Genomic DNA, 18,776 nt, shown 5'->3' with positions numbered 1-18,776 from the left:
GTCAGCCTTCCAAGCGTTGGGATTAGAGGTGAGTCACCGCACACACGCTAGATACTTGATTATTAAGCTGGCTTCAGGCTGTGTTGCTATGAATAAATCACTGGCTGGAGTTAAAAGGAACAACTGCAAATCATACAAGATGACACACCTGAAATGGTAAACTTTAAGGCTAAAATGGAGCCTAAGAGAGAAGCATTACTGAAACAGGCCTGTTTCCGGTAGTCCATGGGCATCTCTGTGGGTACGCTTCCTTCCTGGGTCTCTGTCACTCCAAACAAGGTCTGGCCAGGGATGCTTAAACAGGAGTCCGGAGTAGAGATGTGCTGGGACAGTTCCCCTGCTTGGGGTCAGAGGTGACCAACACAAGTAAACGTAGGCAAGCACAGGACGACCAAACTACCCTCCGATCCTTCCATTCCCTGGGGGGTTGGAGTGGGGGGGGGTTGCTGTCCCGACCGGCCTCCGAGGTCGGGGTGGGGACAGAGTCGGGGACGCCGTCGGGGATACCGAGAGGCCTCCGAGGACAGTGGAAATCAGGCCAAGGGCCTACAGGCTTGCTTGGCCGGCGGATCGCCGAGCCAGGTGACGCCGCCGCCGCTTGTCGGGCCGCGCATGCGCATAACGGCGCCCCCGCCCCCACTGCCCGCTCCCAACGCCCCCGCCGCGGCCCGCGGGCCATGGAACCCGCCGAGGCCGGCGCGGTCCGAGCGCTGCTGCCCGCGCGTCCGGGCGCCGTCACCCCGTGAGCCCGGCGGGCCGGGTCCGGCCGGTGCCGCAGCGCGCCCGCCCGCCGGTGCCGCGCGTGCGCGCCCGCGGAGTGAGAGCGCGAGTGAGGGGTGGGCCGCCGCGACGATGCCGCGGGGCCGCCCCCCGAAGCCCCGGGACGGCGCAGCGCGCGGCGACTCCGGTAAGGCCCCGCGGCGGCCGCCGAGTCCCCGGATGGGCGCGGGGTGCGCCGGGAGCGGCGCGGAGGGCGGGCGGGCGGCGGCGACTGGCCGGGCGGGCGCAGCGCGGGCGGACGGATACGGGCGCCGCGGCCGGGCCCCTCCGCGCTGGGCCTACTTTCCGGGCCGTGGCGGCGCGGGGGCGGCGGCGCGGGCGGCGGCTTTCCCCTCCCCCTCCGGAGTTCCTGTCGGCTCCCTCCCCGAGCCCCTCGCCGCGGGCTTCTCAGAGTCTCAGAAGCTCCTCAGCGTCCTCCTGAGTCCCGGTGCTCCAGCCTCTCCCGGTCCCCCCGCCCTCCATGTCGCCTGCTCAGCGCCGCCGTCCTCTCAGTCCCCTCCCTCCATGTCTCCCAGTCCCTTCCGCCTGTCCCCTGTCCGTCCCGGCCTTCCTCCGCACGGGCCCGAGGGAGTGCCGGCTCTTCCGGTGTGTCCGGGGTTCCGTGCCCCCCGGGGGGGACCCCGTCCCAGCGGGGACCGAGTCCTGGGAGGCCGCGGGGAGCGCACAGTAGATCCGGGGAGGAGGAGGAGGAGGGCATTGCTCTCTGTCATTTATGCCTCGCTAGCTGCTTGAGCTAACTTGGGGGTCTATTTCCTCAGCAGGCAAAGTGATGGGGGAAAATGTCACCCACACGATCGCCTCCCCTCAGCCCGGCGCTAAGGGGCCCCTCCTCCAGCGCGAGGAGGAGGAAGCAGGCATCCATTGCCACAGCGTTCTTTTGAGATGGGATGGGGGCTCATCGGGTTGAGAGGCGCAGAGCTCCGCTGTACGTGGTTTAGCCAGGGTTTAGTCTCAGGCTTGCAAAATACCTGCCCCGGAGTCCCCCGCGTTTGTGGTCCTGGAGCGGCCCTGGGCGGTTTGTGCAGGCAAGCTGCCTGGGAAAGGACCCTGCCTGGGAGCTGGGAAGGCGGTGCCTGTCTGGGACGCAATGGAAGGTGAATCGCCCCAACTTCTATTATGTTTAAGTAGCTGGTTGCTGCTTAGTGACTCGGGGTTTCACTGTCTTTGGGGATGAGTACACAGAGATTGAATTGCTGTGTGTGACCAAGGAGCCCAGGTGCAGACGCCGCCCACGGGCCTGGACCTACAAAGGACTGTGTTAAACTGATTCTTTGGGAGAAAGGGGTGAGGAGTTGGCACCAGTCTAAGCTCAGGAACAGGACACCCAAACTAAAAGTTACAACTTAAGTACTGCTGTTACTCTTGACAGAGTCAACAGGCATGCCATAGGGCAGTAGGAACACTGTTTATGAACTACAGCAAGCGCTTTCCCACTGTTGGTTTTCATGGACTGCTTGGAGCAATGGTGGCTGTATGGTAGTTAGTTGGCAGGTACGAAGAGCTGCGGTGCAGAGTAACTGCTCAGAATAGTCATCAATGGCTGCTGCCTCTCTGCGTTAGCCTTGACCATGCTTTCATAGTGTGTGTGTGTGTGTAAGGTGTTTGTTTTGTTTACATGTTTTATGCCAACAATATTGCAAGGTTCAGTGTGAAGAAGGCTTACAGAGAAAGAATGTAAAATTTCCATTGAGACAAGGCTGAGATTTCATTCCTCCCCCAGCACTACATTTTACCAGATGGTAACACCGTGCACACGGGATGATTCTGCTTCTCCTGTTTTCCCAGACACTTCATAGCTAAGTTTTTAAATTTTTTCAATCACATTTTTTTTGTGTGTATGTACTTGTTGGCAAATGTTTTGTTTGTTTTTACATACTAAACCATCTCTCCAGCTCTGTAGATAAGTTTGTAGCTTCTTCCTCAGAACTAGGTTTGCAATCCACTACACCTTTCCAAGGTACCCATAGCTCTAGAGGTGGAGTTTTCTTTCTCTTTTTCCTCCCTCCCCCCTCCTCCCCTACCTCCTTCTCTCTTTCTTTCTTATTGTTTGTTTTTTTGAGACAAGCTTTGTCTGTGTAACAGAGCCCTGGCTGTTCTGGACTTGCTTTGTAGACCAGACTGGCCTCAAACTCACAGAGATCTGCCTGCCTCTGCCTCCCTAGCACTGGCATTAAAGTTTGCATCACTACCTGGCCCAGAGGTGGAGTTTTCAGACTGGACTCTGCTGGTCTTTAAGTCCATCACTTGTTGTGGGTGATCTCTTCAAATGTGACTAGGCCTCACCCTGATCAGACTTCAGACTAGGTCCTTGAGGGCTCTGCTGTAACCTCACACTCCCTAAGCCTCAGGCCCAGCTTCAGCGCTGTGCTGGGCTTTGCTGCTGTCCTCCATGGTGCGAGTTTTGGCTTTTTGTTTGTTTGTTTATTTGGGGCATTTGATTCCCTTTTGAGAGATCATCTTATTTCACTTTTACCCCAAGTGTTGCAGCTTCTTCAGAGAGATCTTCCTCAGACCTCTTAGAGGGCATCTGTAAGCCAGTCTGGCTCACAGCAGTGGTTCTCGCATTGTGATGCTTGTGGCCCTGAGGTCTTCTTGAAGAGCTTACACACAAGTATGTAAGATAAATACTTTATAGTGTCATTAAGAGCACTTGGCGTTTTCACTAATTTACGTGCAGTAGTTATATTACAGCAGTTCTGAGTATAACTGCAGCCAATTTAGCATACAGTATTTTGGTTGTGTACCAGTTCTGTGACTGACCTGCCATACATCCACACACCTCACAACAGGGCATGCAGATGCGGATATGAGAATCCAGCTGTCACTTTATTACGCCAGACATTAAAAACTTTGTAAGCCAGGCGTGGTTACCCCACATATCTTTAGTCCTAGCGATGGGCAGCAGAGACAGGTGGATGCCCAAGCGTAGACCACCCAGGATACACAGTAAGACCTTATCTCTAAAGAAGTTGTCAGTAATTTTGTGAAACTATTTTTCATTAAAATGTATTATGTTAACATGCAACAAACTGATTGAAAATAAATTAGATTTTATTTATTTATTTATTTATTTATTTATTTATTTTTTTGAGACAGGGTTTCTCTCTGTAGCCTTGGCTATCCTAGACTCACTTTGTAGACCAGGCTGACCTCAAACTCACAACAATCTACCTCCTGGGATTAAAAGTGTGCCCCACCATGCTTGGCATTTTATTTGATATTTATGAGTGTTTTGCCTGCATGAATGTATGCACCACATGCAAGCCTGGTATTTGAAGGTCAGAAGAGGTTGTGGAATTCCCTGGAACTGGAGATAAGGACATTTGTGAACCACAGTGTGGATGCTGGAAACCAAATCCGGTTCTATACAAAATCAACAAATGCTCTTAACGACTGAGCCATCTCCAGCCCCCTGTTCTGTTTTTGTTTTTGTTTTTTAAGAATTGTATATTATCTATCATCTCTCTGTCTGTCCAGTCCCTGGGGCAAGCTGACCTAGGCCTTGTTTGTGTCACTTCTCTTGCCTTTGAATCCCGAGCGCTGGGATTAGGTATGAGCTCCACATTCAATTTAAAAATCAGCTCAGCCTGCTTTCTTTCTTTCTTTCTCTCTCTTTTTTTTTTAAGATTTATCTATTTATTGGTTATACAGTATTCTGCCTGCAGGTGAGCCAGCGGGCCAGAAGAGGGCATCAGATTTCATTATAGATGGTTGTGAGCCACCACACGGCTGCTGGGAATCGAACTCAGGTCCTTTGGGAAGAACAGTCAGTGCTCTTAACCTCTGAGCCGTCTCTCCAGCCCCAGCTCAGCTTTCTTTCCTTCATCTTTCTTTCTCTCATTCTTTTTTTCTTTTTGGTTTTTCAAGACAGGGTTTTTCTGTGTAGCCTTCACTGTCCTGGAGTCTCTGTAGACCAGGCTGACATTGAACTCACAGAGATCCCTCTGCCTCTGCCTCCCAGAGTGTTGGGATTACAGGCGTGCACATCACACCTTGCTTCAGCTCAGCTTTCTAGGAGGAAGATGTTTAAGAAATCTGTATAAACTGCAGGTCTCTGAAGTCCTTGTTAATACTATAGATGTATATAAGATCAGTGACTGCCTTCTTACAATCTGTAGTGATTTATCCAGCATTTTGGTCACTACATTAGGATTATTGTTGTTTTTTTTTTTTTTTTTAGACAAGGTCTTGCTATGTAACCTTAACTGACCTAGAACTCCAAGTTTGCCTGCCTTGGCATGCACTACCATGCCCAGTATATTATGAACTTTAAGGGTCACTCTGAGGGGTTTTTGTAGTGGCAGGGAACTGAAGTTCTGGAGATTAAGTGATTTGGAGGGTAGCCTGGGGGCATAGAGATGTCTGTCTGCATGGACTCTAGATATATATATATAAAAATACTCTTCATGTGGGCGACTAGGTTTGTTCCACACTAGTTGTGAACACTCTGTAGTAGGTAGGTGTTGTGCGAGGTGCTGGGGGTTCAAAGCTAAATAGGGGGTTGATCTCTGCTACCACTCTTCAGGATGGTGAGTAAGTGCAAATGTGGCATGGCAGCAGAGAGCAGACTGAGTTTCCTAGAGAAAATAATAGGAAAATCGAAGTCTAAAGAGACTGGCAGCAGGGCGTAGTCCTGTAGTTTGTAATCCCAGGATTTGGATGGTAGAGACAGTAGGATCAGGGTTCAAGGCTATTCATACCTACAGAGTGAGTTCAAGGTCAGTCTGGGCTACTTGAAACTTTATCTCAAAAAGCACACAGAAACAAAAAACAAAAAGAAATGTTGATCCACCCAAAACACTCTTGAAAGAAGTTTAGTATGTGGATAAGTCAGTCTTGCTGGGTGTGGTGGTGCACACCTTTAATCCCAGCACGTGGGAGGCAGAGACAGGCAGTCTCTGGGTTCTAAAACAGCCTGGTCTACTTAGCAAGTTCTTGGCCAGCCAGAGCTGCATAGTGAGACCCTGTTTTGAGAGAGGGAAGAAAGGGGGGCGTGGAGAAGAAAGATCTGCCTCACCTGTTGATAGATGAGCCAACATTTACATAATACGCACAAAGTTGTACCCATTAAGGCTGTGTGCATCAAGACTGGCATTTCTACTGTATTTTGTATTATTTTTTAGAAAGCTCAAGATACTTTTCTAATAATTTTCAGTGTAGTTTACTTTCCAAACATTTGAAACTTTTGTTTGTTTGTGTAGCTTGTCAGTCCTGGCTCCAGAGATCAGGCTGGCTTCATGGATTTGCCTACGAGTGCTGGGATTAAAGGCGTGTGCCAGTAACACCTGGCTACATTTAGAGCCTTTTTGTTACTGACTTGTAGTTCAGTTGTCAGAAACCGTATTTTAGGTGGTTTAGTCACTTGGATTTACTGATGCTTGTGTCATGTTCTCTGACCCATATTTGCTAAGCAGCCCTTGTGTGTTATCCTAATGCGCAGGGACTTAGAAAAGGGCTGTTTGTTATCTTTATCCTGTGTGGCCACTCTGGTGAGTAGTGTCTCATTCTAGTTTTGATTTACATTCCATTAATGATTAATGGTGTTGAGCATTGGTGTAGACTTTAGATCCTGACAGAACTGCCTTAAGGAAGAAGGACTTGGGATTCAGACCTGGGACAAGTGGCTGAGGTGCCTATGTAACATACCTAAGTGGACCTGGACTCCAGGCTCTCCTGCTTCTCTCGGTCCCTACCTGTTACAGCTGGCACACTCCGCCCTCCACATGGAACTTCTCAGTCAGGGCCGGGGCTTCCTCACTCAGATGCTCGTCACTATATAATCCAGACATTTTGGTTCTGTCCTTCATCTCTCTGCCCACTGTTCTGTGTCCCTCTGCAGGGTGACTTCCCTAGCCCTGTTCCTTGGGACCGGTGAACTCGCCTGAGAGCTGCCCCCAATAAACCTGCTTTTATACTTTAATTTGGCTTGAATTGGCTCATTTCACTGGAGGAGAGTACCTATCAGGACTTGTGTGGCACATGGCTTCCGAGACTCTGGACTGTTGACTCTGCTTGCCTTAGGAAGGTTGACTATTATATGTAGGATATTAAGCAATGGCAGATAGAAAGTAGGGAAAGGAACAGATAGGGACCATGGACACCTGTGTCCTCCCACCTCCACCCAGGGACATGTCCCCAGTGACCTACTTCTCAGAATTTACAGAGCCTCCTAAAATAGAACCAACCAGCTGGGGATCAAGTCTTCAGAACACAAGCCTCTTTGGGGGACACTTCATATCTAAATCACAGTGCTATCTTTGTATTTGTTGATATTTTTACTTCCTTGGGAAGTTGTTTATTTGTTCCTCATTTCAGGCTTTATTCGCTTGCCTTTTAAATGTTGAGTTATATGAGTTATTACTGATTGGCAGATGTTTTCTCCTAACTAGTAGCAAGAAAATTCAAATTTCATTGATAGTGTTCTTTGACATATAAAATATGAAATCCGATCTACTCATTTTTCTCTTTGATCGCTTTAGATCAAACCCATATGAGGCCCTGTGTGGTGGCACATGTCTTTAATCTCCGCACTGAGAAGGTGGAGACAGATGCATCACTACGCATTGGAGGCCAGCCTGGGTCTACACTTGTGAGTTCCAAGGCAGTCAGAGCTACATAGTGAGACCCTGTTTCAAAAAACAAACATCATAAAAAACCCAAAACTACAGAAAAGTAAAACAAAACTCAAACAACAAAAGAAAACAAAAGCAAAAACCTGTTATGAAGTTTACAGTCAGGAAGGTTTTCCCTTAGGAACTTATTTAACTTTATTTATTATCTCTGAGATAGGATCTCACTACCTAGCACTGGCTAGTCTGCAACACAGAGATCTGCCTGCCTTTGCCCCTTGAGTGCTGGAACTAAACGTGTGACAACCCCATTTTCACTTAATTTTGAGGCAAGATTTTGCCATTGTTGTTTAGACTTTCCTTGGCTTCTTGTTTCTCCTTCCTTATACTTGTGAATACTAGACGAAACCACTATACTGTTTATATTTCAAGAGTTTTATAGTGTTGTTAAGTGAGATGTTTGTTCTGATTTGAGTTTACTTTTGTAAGTGGTATGAAGTAGGCATATGAATTCATTATTTTACATACAGCTGGCTGTCTTCCAGTCCTGCAGCCATTTATTGAAGAAACTGATTGGCATTTTTGACAGGATGTGAAAGGTTATTTCCAGACTGTCAGTTCTGTTACTCTAGTCCCTAAGTCTATCTTCGTGCCATTTCTACCATGTTTGGTGTAGCACTTGCACCTTATGTTAGTATAGCTGCATAGTCATTAGAATTGGCTGTTTGTTTTTGTATGTGTGCTTCCACCTCCAAATGACTTGTGATGCATGTTAGACCCAGAAGGTATCCTGTATGTACGAAATCAGTTTCTTCCCCTTTTTCTGTATAGTCCAAAAAATACCAGCTTTAGCAGTATGCTATCGAACATTTTTTGAAAGGCCCTGTTATATCTAAATTTCAAATCTAGAGCTCTGTCTTCCAGGTATACAGGAGGCTGTAGGCAGTTCAGATTTTATTTTGTTATAATTTAACTTGTAGTTTTGTTATACCTGGATGATGTCTGCTGATTACCCAAATGCATTCATCTACCTTAGCAGTCAAATTTTGCAGGTAGAAATTGTCTTAACAAGACAATTGAGATGGTAGATCAGGTACTCAGAGGGGCAAATAGAGCAGTCAAGGCATGATGAAGACTGCAAATAGAAACCCTGCCCAGGCGCCCCTTACCCTCCCCCAGCCTGCTCCTGCAAATATAAACACTGCCCAAGGGGGACACTCATGCTCCTGAAAGGCATTTGCTGTGAGAACAGGAGTGAACCCGCGCAGCTTTCTTGGCTTAGTTGTGTTAGAGATACATTGTGTATTGGTTGTCTTCATGCACACTGATGACTTAGAACATAGTCGTTTCACTGAAACTGCTCATGCTTCAAACATCTGGGGAACTTTGGCCTGGTTCTGAGCTTACACATCGGCCTAAGGTGCTGCCGAAGAAATCCTGCTTGATCTGCTGTCTGTACTTGGGCAGAAAGTAGGGACTGTGCTCTCATCTGAGACGCCACCTTACAAAGAGAAATACTGAGTTAGGAGGAAGCCTTAGATTTTTTTTATTGAAAATGAACCCTCTTTAAATGGCATAGTTTCTCTAGGATCTTAGTTTTCTTAGCTAAATAGTTGGTGGGGATTGTGTGATCCTGTGTTAATGAGTCTTTTTTTTTTTTTTTTTTAAAGTAGACCTGAAAGTAGAACGGTGGCGTCTATGGACTGAGACAGGTGAAAGGTGGAAAGATGAGGATGAACGTGCTCAGTGCTTGTTCTATGCATACATGGAAATAACACAGTGAGCTTGTAATAAGTACAGTTAGTATGTGCTAATGAAAACACACTCAACCAAAAGAATGCAAGCATTTCAGAGGGTTCTCCCACCCACTGTGTGGCTGCATCCATCCCATCTTTGTCTTTTGTAGATTATTTACCTCTTAAAGAATCTGTTGGCTTCTCTGGCTGCAGACCTTGAATGGTAGGAGTTTTAAATATTTTCAGTATTAGTTTAGTACAGTAAATTAGGAAGTTTGCTTATATGAGGATATAGTTAAGAATAAATAGAATAAAAGTTATACATATTTCCTTAGCTATTTAAGAATGTATAAAGTTGCATTGCTTAGAATTACTCAGTTTTTCTCAAACTTGAATTTCTTTTTTTTGTCAAGGGTCTGTTGGGGAATGTTTGAGTTGTTATTTTCCACCCATCTCTGCTCTACCTCCCTTCTACCACCTCTCCTTGGAATTACACAGTTCTTGTCATAGGCAGGAAACTTGTCCATCTGTGAGAGTTCAGGCTGTTGTCTGCAAAAGGAGTGTAAAAGGAGGGCCGTGCCTGTCTAATGCTGGTGTTTGCCAGGTCTTTGAAGAAGCAGAGTTCGGCTTGAATCCTCAGAACCTAAACTCAGCCCCAAATCTAGTCCCAGATTTCTGAAGTCAGATGTTTTTGGATCAAATTTCATTTTGTTTTCTAGTATCACAGACTAGCTTCAAATTCACTATGTGGTTGAAGATAATATTGATTGAACTTTTATAAAAAGAGTCTATTTTCTGATAATTGCATACATGTATACAGTGTATCTTTGTAGATGCAAACTTTGTAGTTTCATAGATAGAAAACTCTGCCAACTCCTTTCTTCTTGTGGGTGGCCTCCCAGTACAACACCTTTCTACCTTTTTCTTTCTGTAACCCATTGAGTACAGTTAGTGCCACCTGCTGTAATGTTAAGTGATCTTTTGGCTTAATCTTGTTCAGGCATTGTGCAGGTAACCGTAGGTACAGTGAGCTCATGAGTACGGTGGCCATGCATGTCCAGAAGACCTTCGCTGCATTTCTCCCCATCCTCTGACCCTCGTATTCTTTCTGTATTGTCTTCCCTGAGTCTTGGGCAGGGGTAGGGGTGGGGTGTATTGGTATAGATGTCCCACCTAGGGCCAAATATGTATACACATACACGTACGTGTGTGTGTGTGTGTATGTGTGTGTGTGTGTGTGTGTGTGTATGTGTATATGTGTGTTTAGTAAGCAAAACATGAGTCCTAGCTTTCTCATTAGGCCCTTTAACTTCTGTAGCCAGGTTTAGAGACTAGGCCTGAATTCTTCCCTGTGGATCAATCAGTCTTAAACCTAGTTAAAAAGTATTTGGTTTCCCTATGGCCTTGGCGCCACTGTTACATCAGTGGGCACACTCTGCCCAACATGACCTTGACCTTCTGGTCCTCCCTGAGTCTATCTCCCACGTGCTGGAGTTACAGCTGCATCACTGTTCTGATTTATGTGGTTCTTGGGATTGAACCCAGGACCGTGTACATGCTAGCCAAGCCCTCCAAACCAAGCGACCGCCTCCCCAGGCCCCAGATTTGGTACAAAATGGGATGTAGCTTATTTGTCATCCTTGTATAGTTCTAGTGCATTATTTGTTTATACCCTAATACTTTAAAAACTGTAATTATTTAGAACATCTTTGACATTCTTGACAAATTTATGAGCACCTGTACTATGTTGTCAATGTTTTTTGATATTTGAAAATGCTTTTAAGTTTGAAGTATTATCCTGTGTGAGAAATCCCTTTGGCAAGCAGAGTTGGCTAAGCAAGGGATTGCAGTCTCTCACTGAGAACAAAGTTTGTTTTTTTTTTTCCTTTTGTACTTAATTTTTCTTTGTAGCAATTTTCAGAGATAATCAGTTAGCATCTGAAGGGTCATATTTTTGTAGAGTTGAGCCTACTGAGTGGTTTAAGAAGCTGTTACACTCTTAATGTGAGTTAGATGTCTCTCTGTGGGTTGAAGTGAAGGAAACAGTATTGGATAAACCAGCAATGTGTGTGTGTGTGTCTATCTGTCCTTAGGAAATTAGTTTCAGGTTTCTAGAAATCCTACCAAGTATTTTGAACTTTTCTTGTTCCATCTCTCAGGCATCCCAATATTTCTCAGTTCTAATTTAAAACATATCCATTTTTCATCTTCAGTGTCTTACAAATTTTATCTCTAAAAGTCTCTCCTAAATAAATCACTGGGTTTTTTGTTGTTGTTTCTTTTTTTAGATTTTTGTTTTTTAATGATAGTTAAATCAGGTGTCTGAGAGATGGTTGAGTGGTTAAGAGCACTCACTTTTCTAGAGGACTTGGGTTCAGTTCTCAGTATCCACATGTCAGTTTACAACCATTTGTAACTTGACGTCCAGGGATCCGGTGTTGTCGTCTGTCCTTTTGTTTTTGTTTCTGTTTTTTTTTTTTGAGACAGGGCTTCTCTGTGTAATAGCCCTGGCTGACCTGGAACTCTTTGTAGACCCGGCTGGCCTCGAACTCACAGAGATCACCTGCCTCTGCCTCCTGAATGCTGGAACTAAAGGTATGTGCCACCATGCCTGGGTGTTCTGGCCTTTTTTAGGCACAGCATGCATATGGTACACAAGACGTATATGCAGGCAAAACACCCATAAAAGTAAAATAGCAATATAAAAAAATTAAATAGCCAAATTATTTTATTTTATTTATATAATGGGACTAACACCTGGTATTTATTGTCTGTACATATGAAACTTTATAGATGGAGTTTTGTCATTGAATGATGATGACATTGATGATGACTGTCCGATTCCAAACTTCCACAAATGTGAAATCTGTTTGCTGTCCTTCCCAAAAGAGTCCCAGTTTCAGCGTCACATGAGGGAGCACGAGCAGAACGACAAGGTGGGTATCTGCAAAAGGACTGCAGCATGGCACATCTGAAGGGGGAGGTGGTACACCAGCTACGCCTGAGGAAATTGTCGCACGTTTCATAGTATGTAAATAGTTTGACATTCTTCTGAGAATGCACGCCACTGAGGGCCTTACTGAAATTATTTATGAGTAGGCAGATAGCGCCTTTGGGCACCTTACTTTCCTGTACAACAGCACGCAGACTGGTTATTCTGGAAAGGTTTTTCCTCAGAGGGCATTTTGCTTTCAAGTTGTCTTTATGGCTCCCCCCACTCCCTCCCTCCCTCCTTCCTTCTTTTTGGCGCTGGCTGGGGTGAGGATCATGCTTACGACCTTGAGTGTGTTTATCATGTGTTCTACCATTTCGAGCTGTTTCTTCCAGCCCCTTACACCCCTTTGTCCTTCTAAAGAGAGACCTTGAATCATTTTATGCTAATCCTTCCAGATACAACTTAAAAGAAGTAGATAGGAAGTGTCGTAAAAGCACAAGTAATAGGGCTGCCCAGCCTTCCTTACTGAGAGGATGGATGCTGCTCTCCTCCCCTTTAACTCGCTCTCATAGGCGGTGCTGGTGGGAGGCATGTCTGCAAGGCTGGAGAGAAACCCCAGCCACTGCCTTGGTTTTTTTTACATGTAAGAGGGAGAATGTTTCCATATACAGGAAACTGTGGACTCAGAGAAACAACTGGTGAAATCTAGGGAAAAACTTATATAGTTAATTGTTTTTCTAGAAGTGGTTTTGTTTACAAGTGAGTTTGTCAGAAATAAAAGGAAAATCCAACCTAGTGGACTGAACTTTCTCACATCTGTTTTCATAGTGACCACAACCCAGCAGATTTGCAATATTTCACATTAGAAATTGCTTTGGAGTTAGGTGTTACGGCACAAGATTATCAACAGCATTTGGAGGTGATGGCAGGAGGATTGGGAGTTTGAGATTAGATAATATAATGTTCCCTACCATTAAGAAAAGAAAAGAGGGCTGGAGAGATGGCTCAGAGATTAAGAGCACTGAGTGCTCTTCCAAAGGTCCTGAGTTCAATTCCCATGAACCAAATGGTGGCTTGTAACCATCTATAATGAGATCTGCTGCCCTCTTCTGGTGTGTTGGCACACATGCAGGCATAAATAATGAATAAACAAATCTAAAAAAAGAAAAAAGAAAAGAAATATTTTTACATGTGATGTTCTTTTTGTAATCCTTTGAAAAATTTATGAGATGCTAAGTGACTTGGACCCAACAGAGAGTGCTTTAGGAAGGTAATCTATACGTTATGGTATCTTGCTTCTCCCTTTGAGACATGGTAGCTCTGACTGTCCTGTAACTCTCTATGTAGATCAGGCTAGTCTCTAAACTTTCAGAGAGCCACCTTCTGCTGTCTCCTGAGTGCTGGGATTAAAAGTGTGTGCTACCATACCCACTACTTACTATTATTTTTTATTTTTTTTATTTTTCTGTTTTCCGAGACAGGGTTTCTCTGTGTAGCCTTGGCAGTCCTGGACTCGCTTTGTCGATCAGGCTGGCCTCAGTACTTATTATTTTAATAGCATCTTTGAAAAGATTATAATTCAATTCCTTCTTTCAAACAGCCACACCGATGTGACCAGTGCCCCCAAACATTTAATGTTGAATTCAACCTGACACTTCATAAGTGCACGCACAATGCAGAAGATCCTGTGTGCCCTGTGTGCAACAAGAGGTTCTCCCGAGTGGCCAGTCTCAAAGCACATATTATGCTCCATGAGAAGGAAGAGGTAACTGTCTAACGTGTGTTTCCTAACCTTCTGGTGAGTGCATGTGGCCATTAGCCTGACTTTACAAGCTTCATAGCCTTTTACTTCTAAGCTTCAGCTCTCTAGAGTGGTTTCCTGTTACCCCTGCAGCCCACTGTAGTCATGCTAAAGATCACAAGTAAGCAAGAAAGGCCATCAGGAGGATAGCTGGACTAGTGCCTAAATGCTAAGGGGCTTGAAAAGCAACTTGAAAAGCCAGCAGTGGGCTGTGACATGCACATGTATGATTGTAATTTGCTCCACTCACAGCACAGCTTCTAGGTCCACTGATCATAAAAGGCTCACATGAAGGCCATGCATAGGCCACTCACTGAGCCAATCACATTCTGTCATGTTACTGGGGGATGTGCTCCCCACTCTGACCTACGTGAGAGTAGCTGTAGGGTGAGCAGAATCATCTAGAACGATCTTTCTTTCTCTTCTTTCTTTCTCTCTCTCTCTTTCTCTCTCTCTCTCTCTCTCTCTCTCTCTCTCTCTCTCTCTCTCTCTCTCTCTCTCTCTCTCTCTCTCTCTTTCTTTCTTTCTTGAAACAGGGTTTCTCTGTGTAGTCTTGGCTGTCTTGGACTTACTTTGTAGGCCAGGCTGGCCTCGAACTCACAGCGATCTGCCTACCTCTGCCTCCCGAGTGCTAGGATTAAAGCGTGCACCACCATGGCTGGCTGTAATTTTCAAGGCTTAGCTTTCCCAAGTGGTCTTCCCAAGCTGGTGCAGTTTGTCTGGAATGATTGTGAGTGGGGCAGCTCCTCCCGATGTAGAAGCTGTGGCCAGTAGCTGAGGCTGACGTGCTCCTTGCAGTTGGAGCATGGCTTCTGTAAAGCACCTGTGAATACCTTATCACGATGGTATTCTGACCAGAGGGCAGTGGAGACCAGTGGGCAGGGGAGACCAGTGGGCAGTGGAGACCAGAGGGCAGTGGGGACCAGAGGGCAGGGGAGACCAGAGGGCAGGGGAGACCAGAGGGCAGGGGAGACCAGAGGGCAGGGGAGACCAGTGGGCAGTGGGGACCAGTGGCCACTGGAGACCAGAGGGCAGGGGAGACCAGTGGGCAGTGGGGACCAGAGGACAGTGGAGACCAGAAGGCAGTGGGGGCCAGTGGCAGTGGAAACCAGAGGGCATTGAGGACCAGTGGGCAGTGGAGAGGCTGCTCTTCACTAGTTAGCCCAGGTGTCAGCTAGTTGGACCCAAAAAATGTAGTTCCTTTGAAAGAAAAGTGAGCATCAAAGCATGCTTACAGTAAAGACCTACCAGTAATATTAACATTCTGCTTTTCCCAGTAGTGAGTCATACATGCCAAGAAAATGCTCCCTCTGAGCTGTATTCCAACTCTTTTTTTTTTTTTTTTTTTCCCTCTGAGACAGGGTTTCTCTATGAAGCCTTGGCTGTCCTGGACTTTATAGACCAGGCTGGCCTTGAACTCACAGCAATCCACCTTCCTCTGCTAATAAAAAATAAATATTTTCTTGGCCATTCATGGGTTGGGATGGCAATTTTTTCTTTTTAGCAGTGTCCTAGAGTAAATTTTCATTATCTTCAAGATACTAACAATGTAGAGATTTATTGTTATTGTATAATAATGTCAATTTAAAGTCATTTACCTTGAAATCATTATTAGATTTCTTAAGGTAATTCCCTCCATTCTTACCTTTTTCTGCAGCAGAGCTATGAGAGCAATCAGTTAATAACCTAATTTTATTGACCTTTGCATTCAAGACTGGTATACAGAATAATAAAGAAATTCTGATAGAAAGAAATAGTAGGGTGGGGGAAGTAGCTCAGTTGGCAGAATACTTGCCTAGCATGCAGGAAGCCCTGGGTTCTATCCCCAGCACTGCATAAAGAGGGTGTTGTGGCATAGGCCTGTAATCCTTGCACCCTGGGGGTGGATTGAGAAGGATTAGAGGTTCAAGGTCATCTTTGGCTGAATAGTGAATTTGAGGGTAGCTGAGCTTACACCAGACCATGCTTCAAGACAGACAGACAGACCAGTTGAGCTTACACCAGACCATGCTTAAAGACAGACAGACCAGCTAAACTTACACCAGACCATGCTTCAAGACAGACAGACCAGCTAAGCTTACACCAGACCATGCTTCAGGACAGACAGACCAGCTAAGCTTACACCAGACCATGCTTCAGGACAGACAGACCAGCTAAGCTTACACCAGACCATGCTTCAAGACAGACAGATCAGCTAAGCTTACACCAGACCATGCTTCAGGACAGACAGACCAGCTAAGCTTACACCAGACCATGCTTCAGGACAGACAGACCAGCTAAGCTTACACCAGACCATGCTTCAAGACAGACAGATCAGCTAAGCTTACACCAGACCATGCTTCAGGACAGACAGACCAGCTAAGCTTACACCAGACCATGCTTCAAGACAGACAGATCAGCTAAGCTTACACCAGACCATGCTTCAGGACAGACAGAGATGACCGTTTGTGATTTGGAACTAAGCGTTTACGCTCATTGACAGAGCACTCTCACTCTTCACGCTTGGACAGTTTGTTAGGGTCATGAAATACATTGTGGATGCTGCATGTGAACGTGCAGGCATTGGGCACACTGACGCAGTTGCCATCTGTAGCAGTGCTTGTCATTGCCAGGCTCTTTGTCATCTCCACATGATGTCACTTTCCTGTGCCCTCTACTACCATGGAGGCTGGAAATGGGCACGCCAGGGTTCGAGTAGTCTCTCGCAGGCAGCCCTGTGGTAAAATCAGGCTCAACTCCAGGCTAGCCCGCCCACACTGTCCATTTGGAATGAGTTGGAGTAACTGCCTTCTAGTCATATTAAAAATATGAAACAGCAACAAAAACATAACCAAGCTGGTGATTGTGGTGCACACCTTTAGTTTTAGCACTCGTGAGGTAGAAGCAGGCAGATCTTGTGAGTTTGCGGCTAGCCAGTCTACATAGTGAGTTCCAGGCCAGCCAGACATACAGAATGAGACCCTGCCTAACAAAACCAAACCTGAAACCAAAGCAAAAGGTCGTCACTAAACAGGTGAGACAAACTTGGTAACATAACTCAGATGCAAGCTCTTCAGGTCCTACAGACTTGAGGGCTTGGATGGCTTTCGTCCGGCACAGAGCCTGAGTCCTGTGTCGCGTGCCTCCTACTTAGTGGTGAGTGGTCTCTCAGCCTGTAGTCAGACCTGAGTGGACAGTGAAGCACTCCCACTGCCACTGTGTTTGGCCGTGTTCTGTAGATTATAATCTCACGTAGAGTCCTTGCTGACCTTTTCATGTTGAAATCCTTTTGTTTCTCTGAGGTTTTCATGGATCAGATGGACCAGTTGCCAAGTGCCCAATAGCCTTTTGACACAGAATTCACTTTGCTTGAACATTGTGGGTCCCCCCCCCCCGAGACAGGGTTTCTCTGTGTAGCCTTGGCTGTCCTGGACCCGCTTTGTAGACCAGGCTGGCCTCAAACTCACAGCGATCCACCTGCCTCTGCCTCCCAAGTGCTGGGATTATAGGTGTGCGCCACCACACCCAGCTGGGTTTTTGGTTTTTTTATCCTTTACTAGTGGAAATGATTTCATACATTCCAATTTGGACACAGTGATGCCTTTTGAAAGGCGAAGGTGATATTCACTCCGGAGGAAGGTATCATTGTGGACTCAGTTCACAGTCTTTCCAGTTCTTTTAAGGAGCAGTGCCTTGGAAATGTCCCTTTTCCAGAACCTCATTTGCCCTGAGTGTGGGGATGAGTTCACGCTGCACAGCCAGCTGGCCATACATGTGGAGGAGCATCGGCAGGAGCTGGCCAACAACCGAGTCCACACCTGCAGGGCCTGCAAGGAAGAGTTCGAGACGTCGCCAGAGCTGAAGGAACACATGAAGACTCACTGTAAAGTTAGGTATGGTCATTCCTGCACTAACATGGTGGAAGTCCTGTGTAGGACACAGGGACCTGGCCCGCTTGGCTGTGACTGAGTGAAGTATTTGGTGCTCTAGGAAGAAGAGCAGCAGATGTGAGCACATAGCTGGTGGGTTGTCCTGTCATCCTGTCACTGCCACGGTCAAGCTGAAGTGCAGTTTCTAGTCTAGTATTTAGAAACATAATATACTCCTGGCCAAACTTTACATTTCCTCTGGTTCTCGTACTTTACCAGTTCTTACTTATGTGGTTTCCTTATTTTTTTTCTGTTTTAAAAACTATTTTTTTTGGCCAGGCATGGTGGCACACGCCTTTAATCTCAGCACTTGGGAGGCAGAGGCAGGGAGATTGCTGTGAGTTTGAGGCCAGCCTGGTCTACAAAGCAAGTCCAGGATAGGCAAGGCTACACAGAAAAACTCTGTCTTGAAAAAAAAAAACAAACCCAAAACTCAAAACAACCAAGCCCCAAGCCCCTCAAAACTATTTTTTATTTTTTGACAATTTGATACATTTATATAGTGCATTTTTATCACATTCACCACCATTCCTTTCTTTCCTATTTCCTTTCTGAAACTCTTCTTTCTAACCCTTTTCCTTCCTACTTTCATGATTTAAAAAAAAATGATCTCTGAATTTAGTTAGTGTAGCTTGCATGTGCATGATTGTGGCAGTATTTACTGGATCATGGGCCACTTACTCAGGCTATACTCCTGAAGCAAAAGCAGCCATGGACTGCCTGTAGCTCCTCAGCTAGGGCCAGGGCCTCATGTGACCCTCTTCCATCTGTTTTGAAAAGTCGATAGGCAAGTAAGCACATGTGAGGCCCTGAGTGCGGTGGCCACATCTTGTCTAGGAGATACGGTTCACAGCAGCCCTCCTCATCCTCGCTCCCGCCTACTAATGCTCCTTCTCCAGTGTCCTCTGACCCCTGGTGTGGAGAGGAGTTTGTGTTCTTAATAAAAAGAAAGTGAAGGAGGTTGTCCTGGCATTGTGCTTCAGTTCCTGGTGGTGGGGAATCTGGTCATTGCCACTCTGGGCCAGGTCTTTTGTTTTGGATTTAAAG

At 46.0% G+C, this 18,776-nt stretch overlaps 1 protein-coding gene across 7 annotated transcripts in view; it reads left to right on the top strand.

The window, feature by feature from the left end:
• Positions 1-829: 829 nt before the first annotated feature.
• The window catches only part of Znf236 (zinc finger protein 236), a 91,595-nt gene continuing 73,648 nt past the window's right edge, over positions 830-18,776 (top strand). For 6 of the 7 annotated variants that reach the window (XR_007832494.1, XM_051163805.1, XM_051163808.1 and 3 more), the window contains exons 1-4: positions 830-907; positions 11,879-12,021; positions 13,621-13,785; positions 17,515-17,693. Coding sequence is in view for 6 of the 7 variants with exons in the window: in XM_051163805.1 (XP_051019762.1) it covers positions 853-907; positions 11,879-12,021; positions 13,621-13,785; positions 17,515-17,693 (542 nt within the window). In the remaining variant the exon portion in view is untranslated. Of the gene's footprint in view, positions 908-1,541; positions 1,875-11,878; positions 12,022-13,620; positions 13,786-17,514; positions 17,694-18,776 lie in introns of those variants that run through there. The other variant, XM_051163807.1, reaches the window with a different exon arrangement.

This window comes from Acomys russatus, chromosome 20 (genome assembly GCF_903995435.1).
Source record: "Acomys russatus chromosome 20, mAcoRus1.1, whole genome shotgun sequence".
Lineage (NCBI taxonomy): Eukaryota > Metazoa > Chordata > Mammalia > Rodentia > Muridae > Acomys > Acomys russatus.
This window is presented reverse-complemented; position numbering and strand designations above follow the sequence as displayed.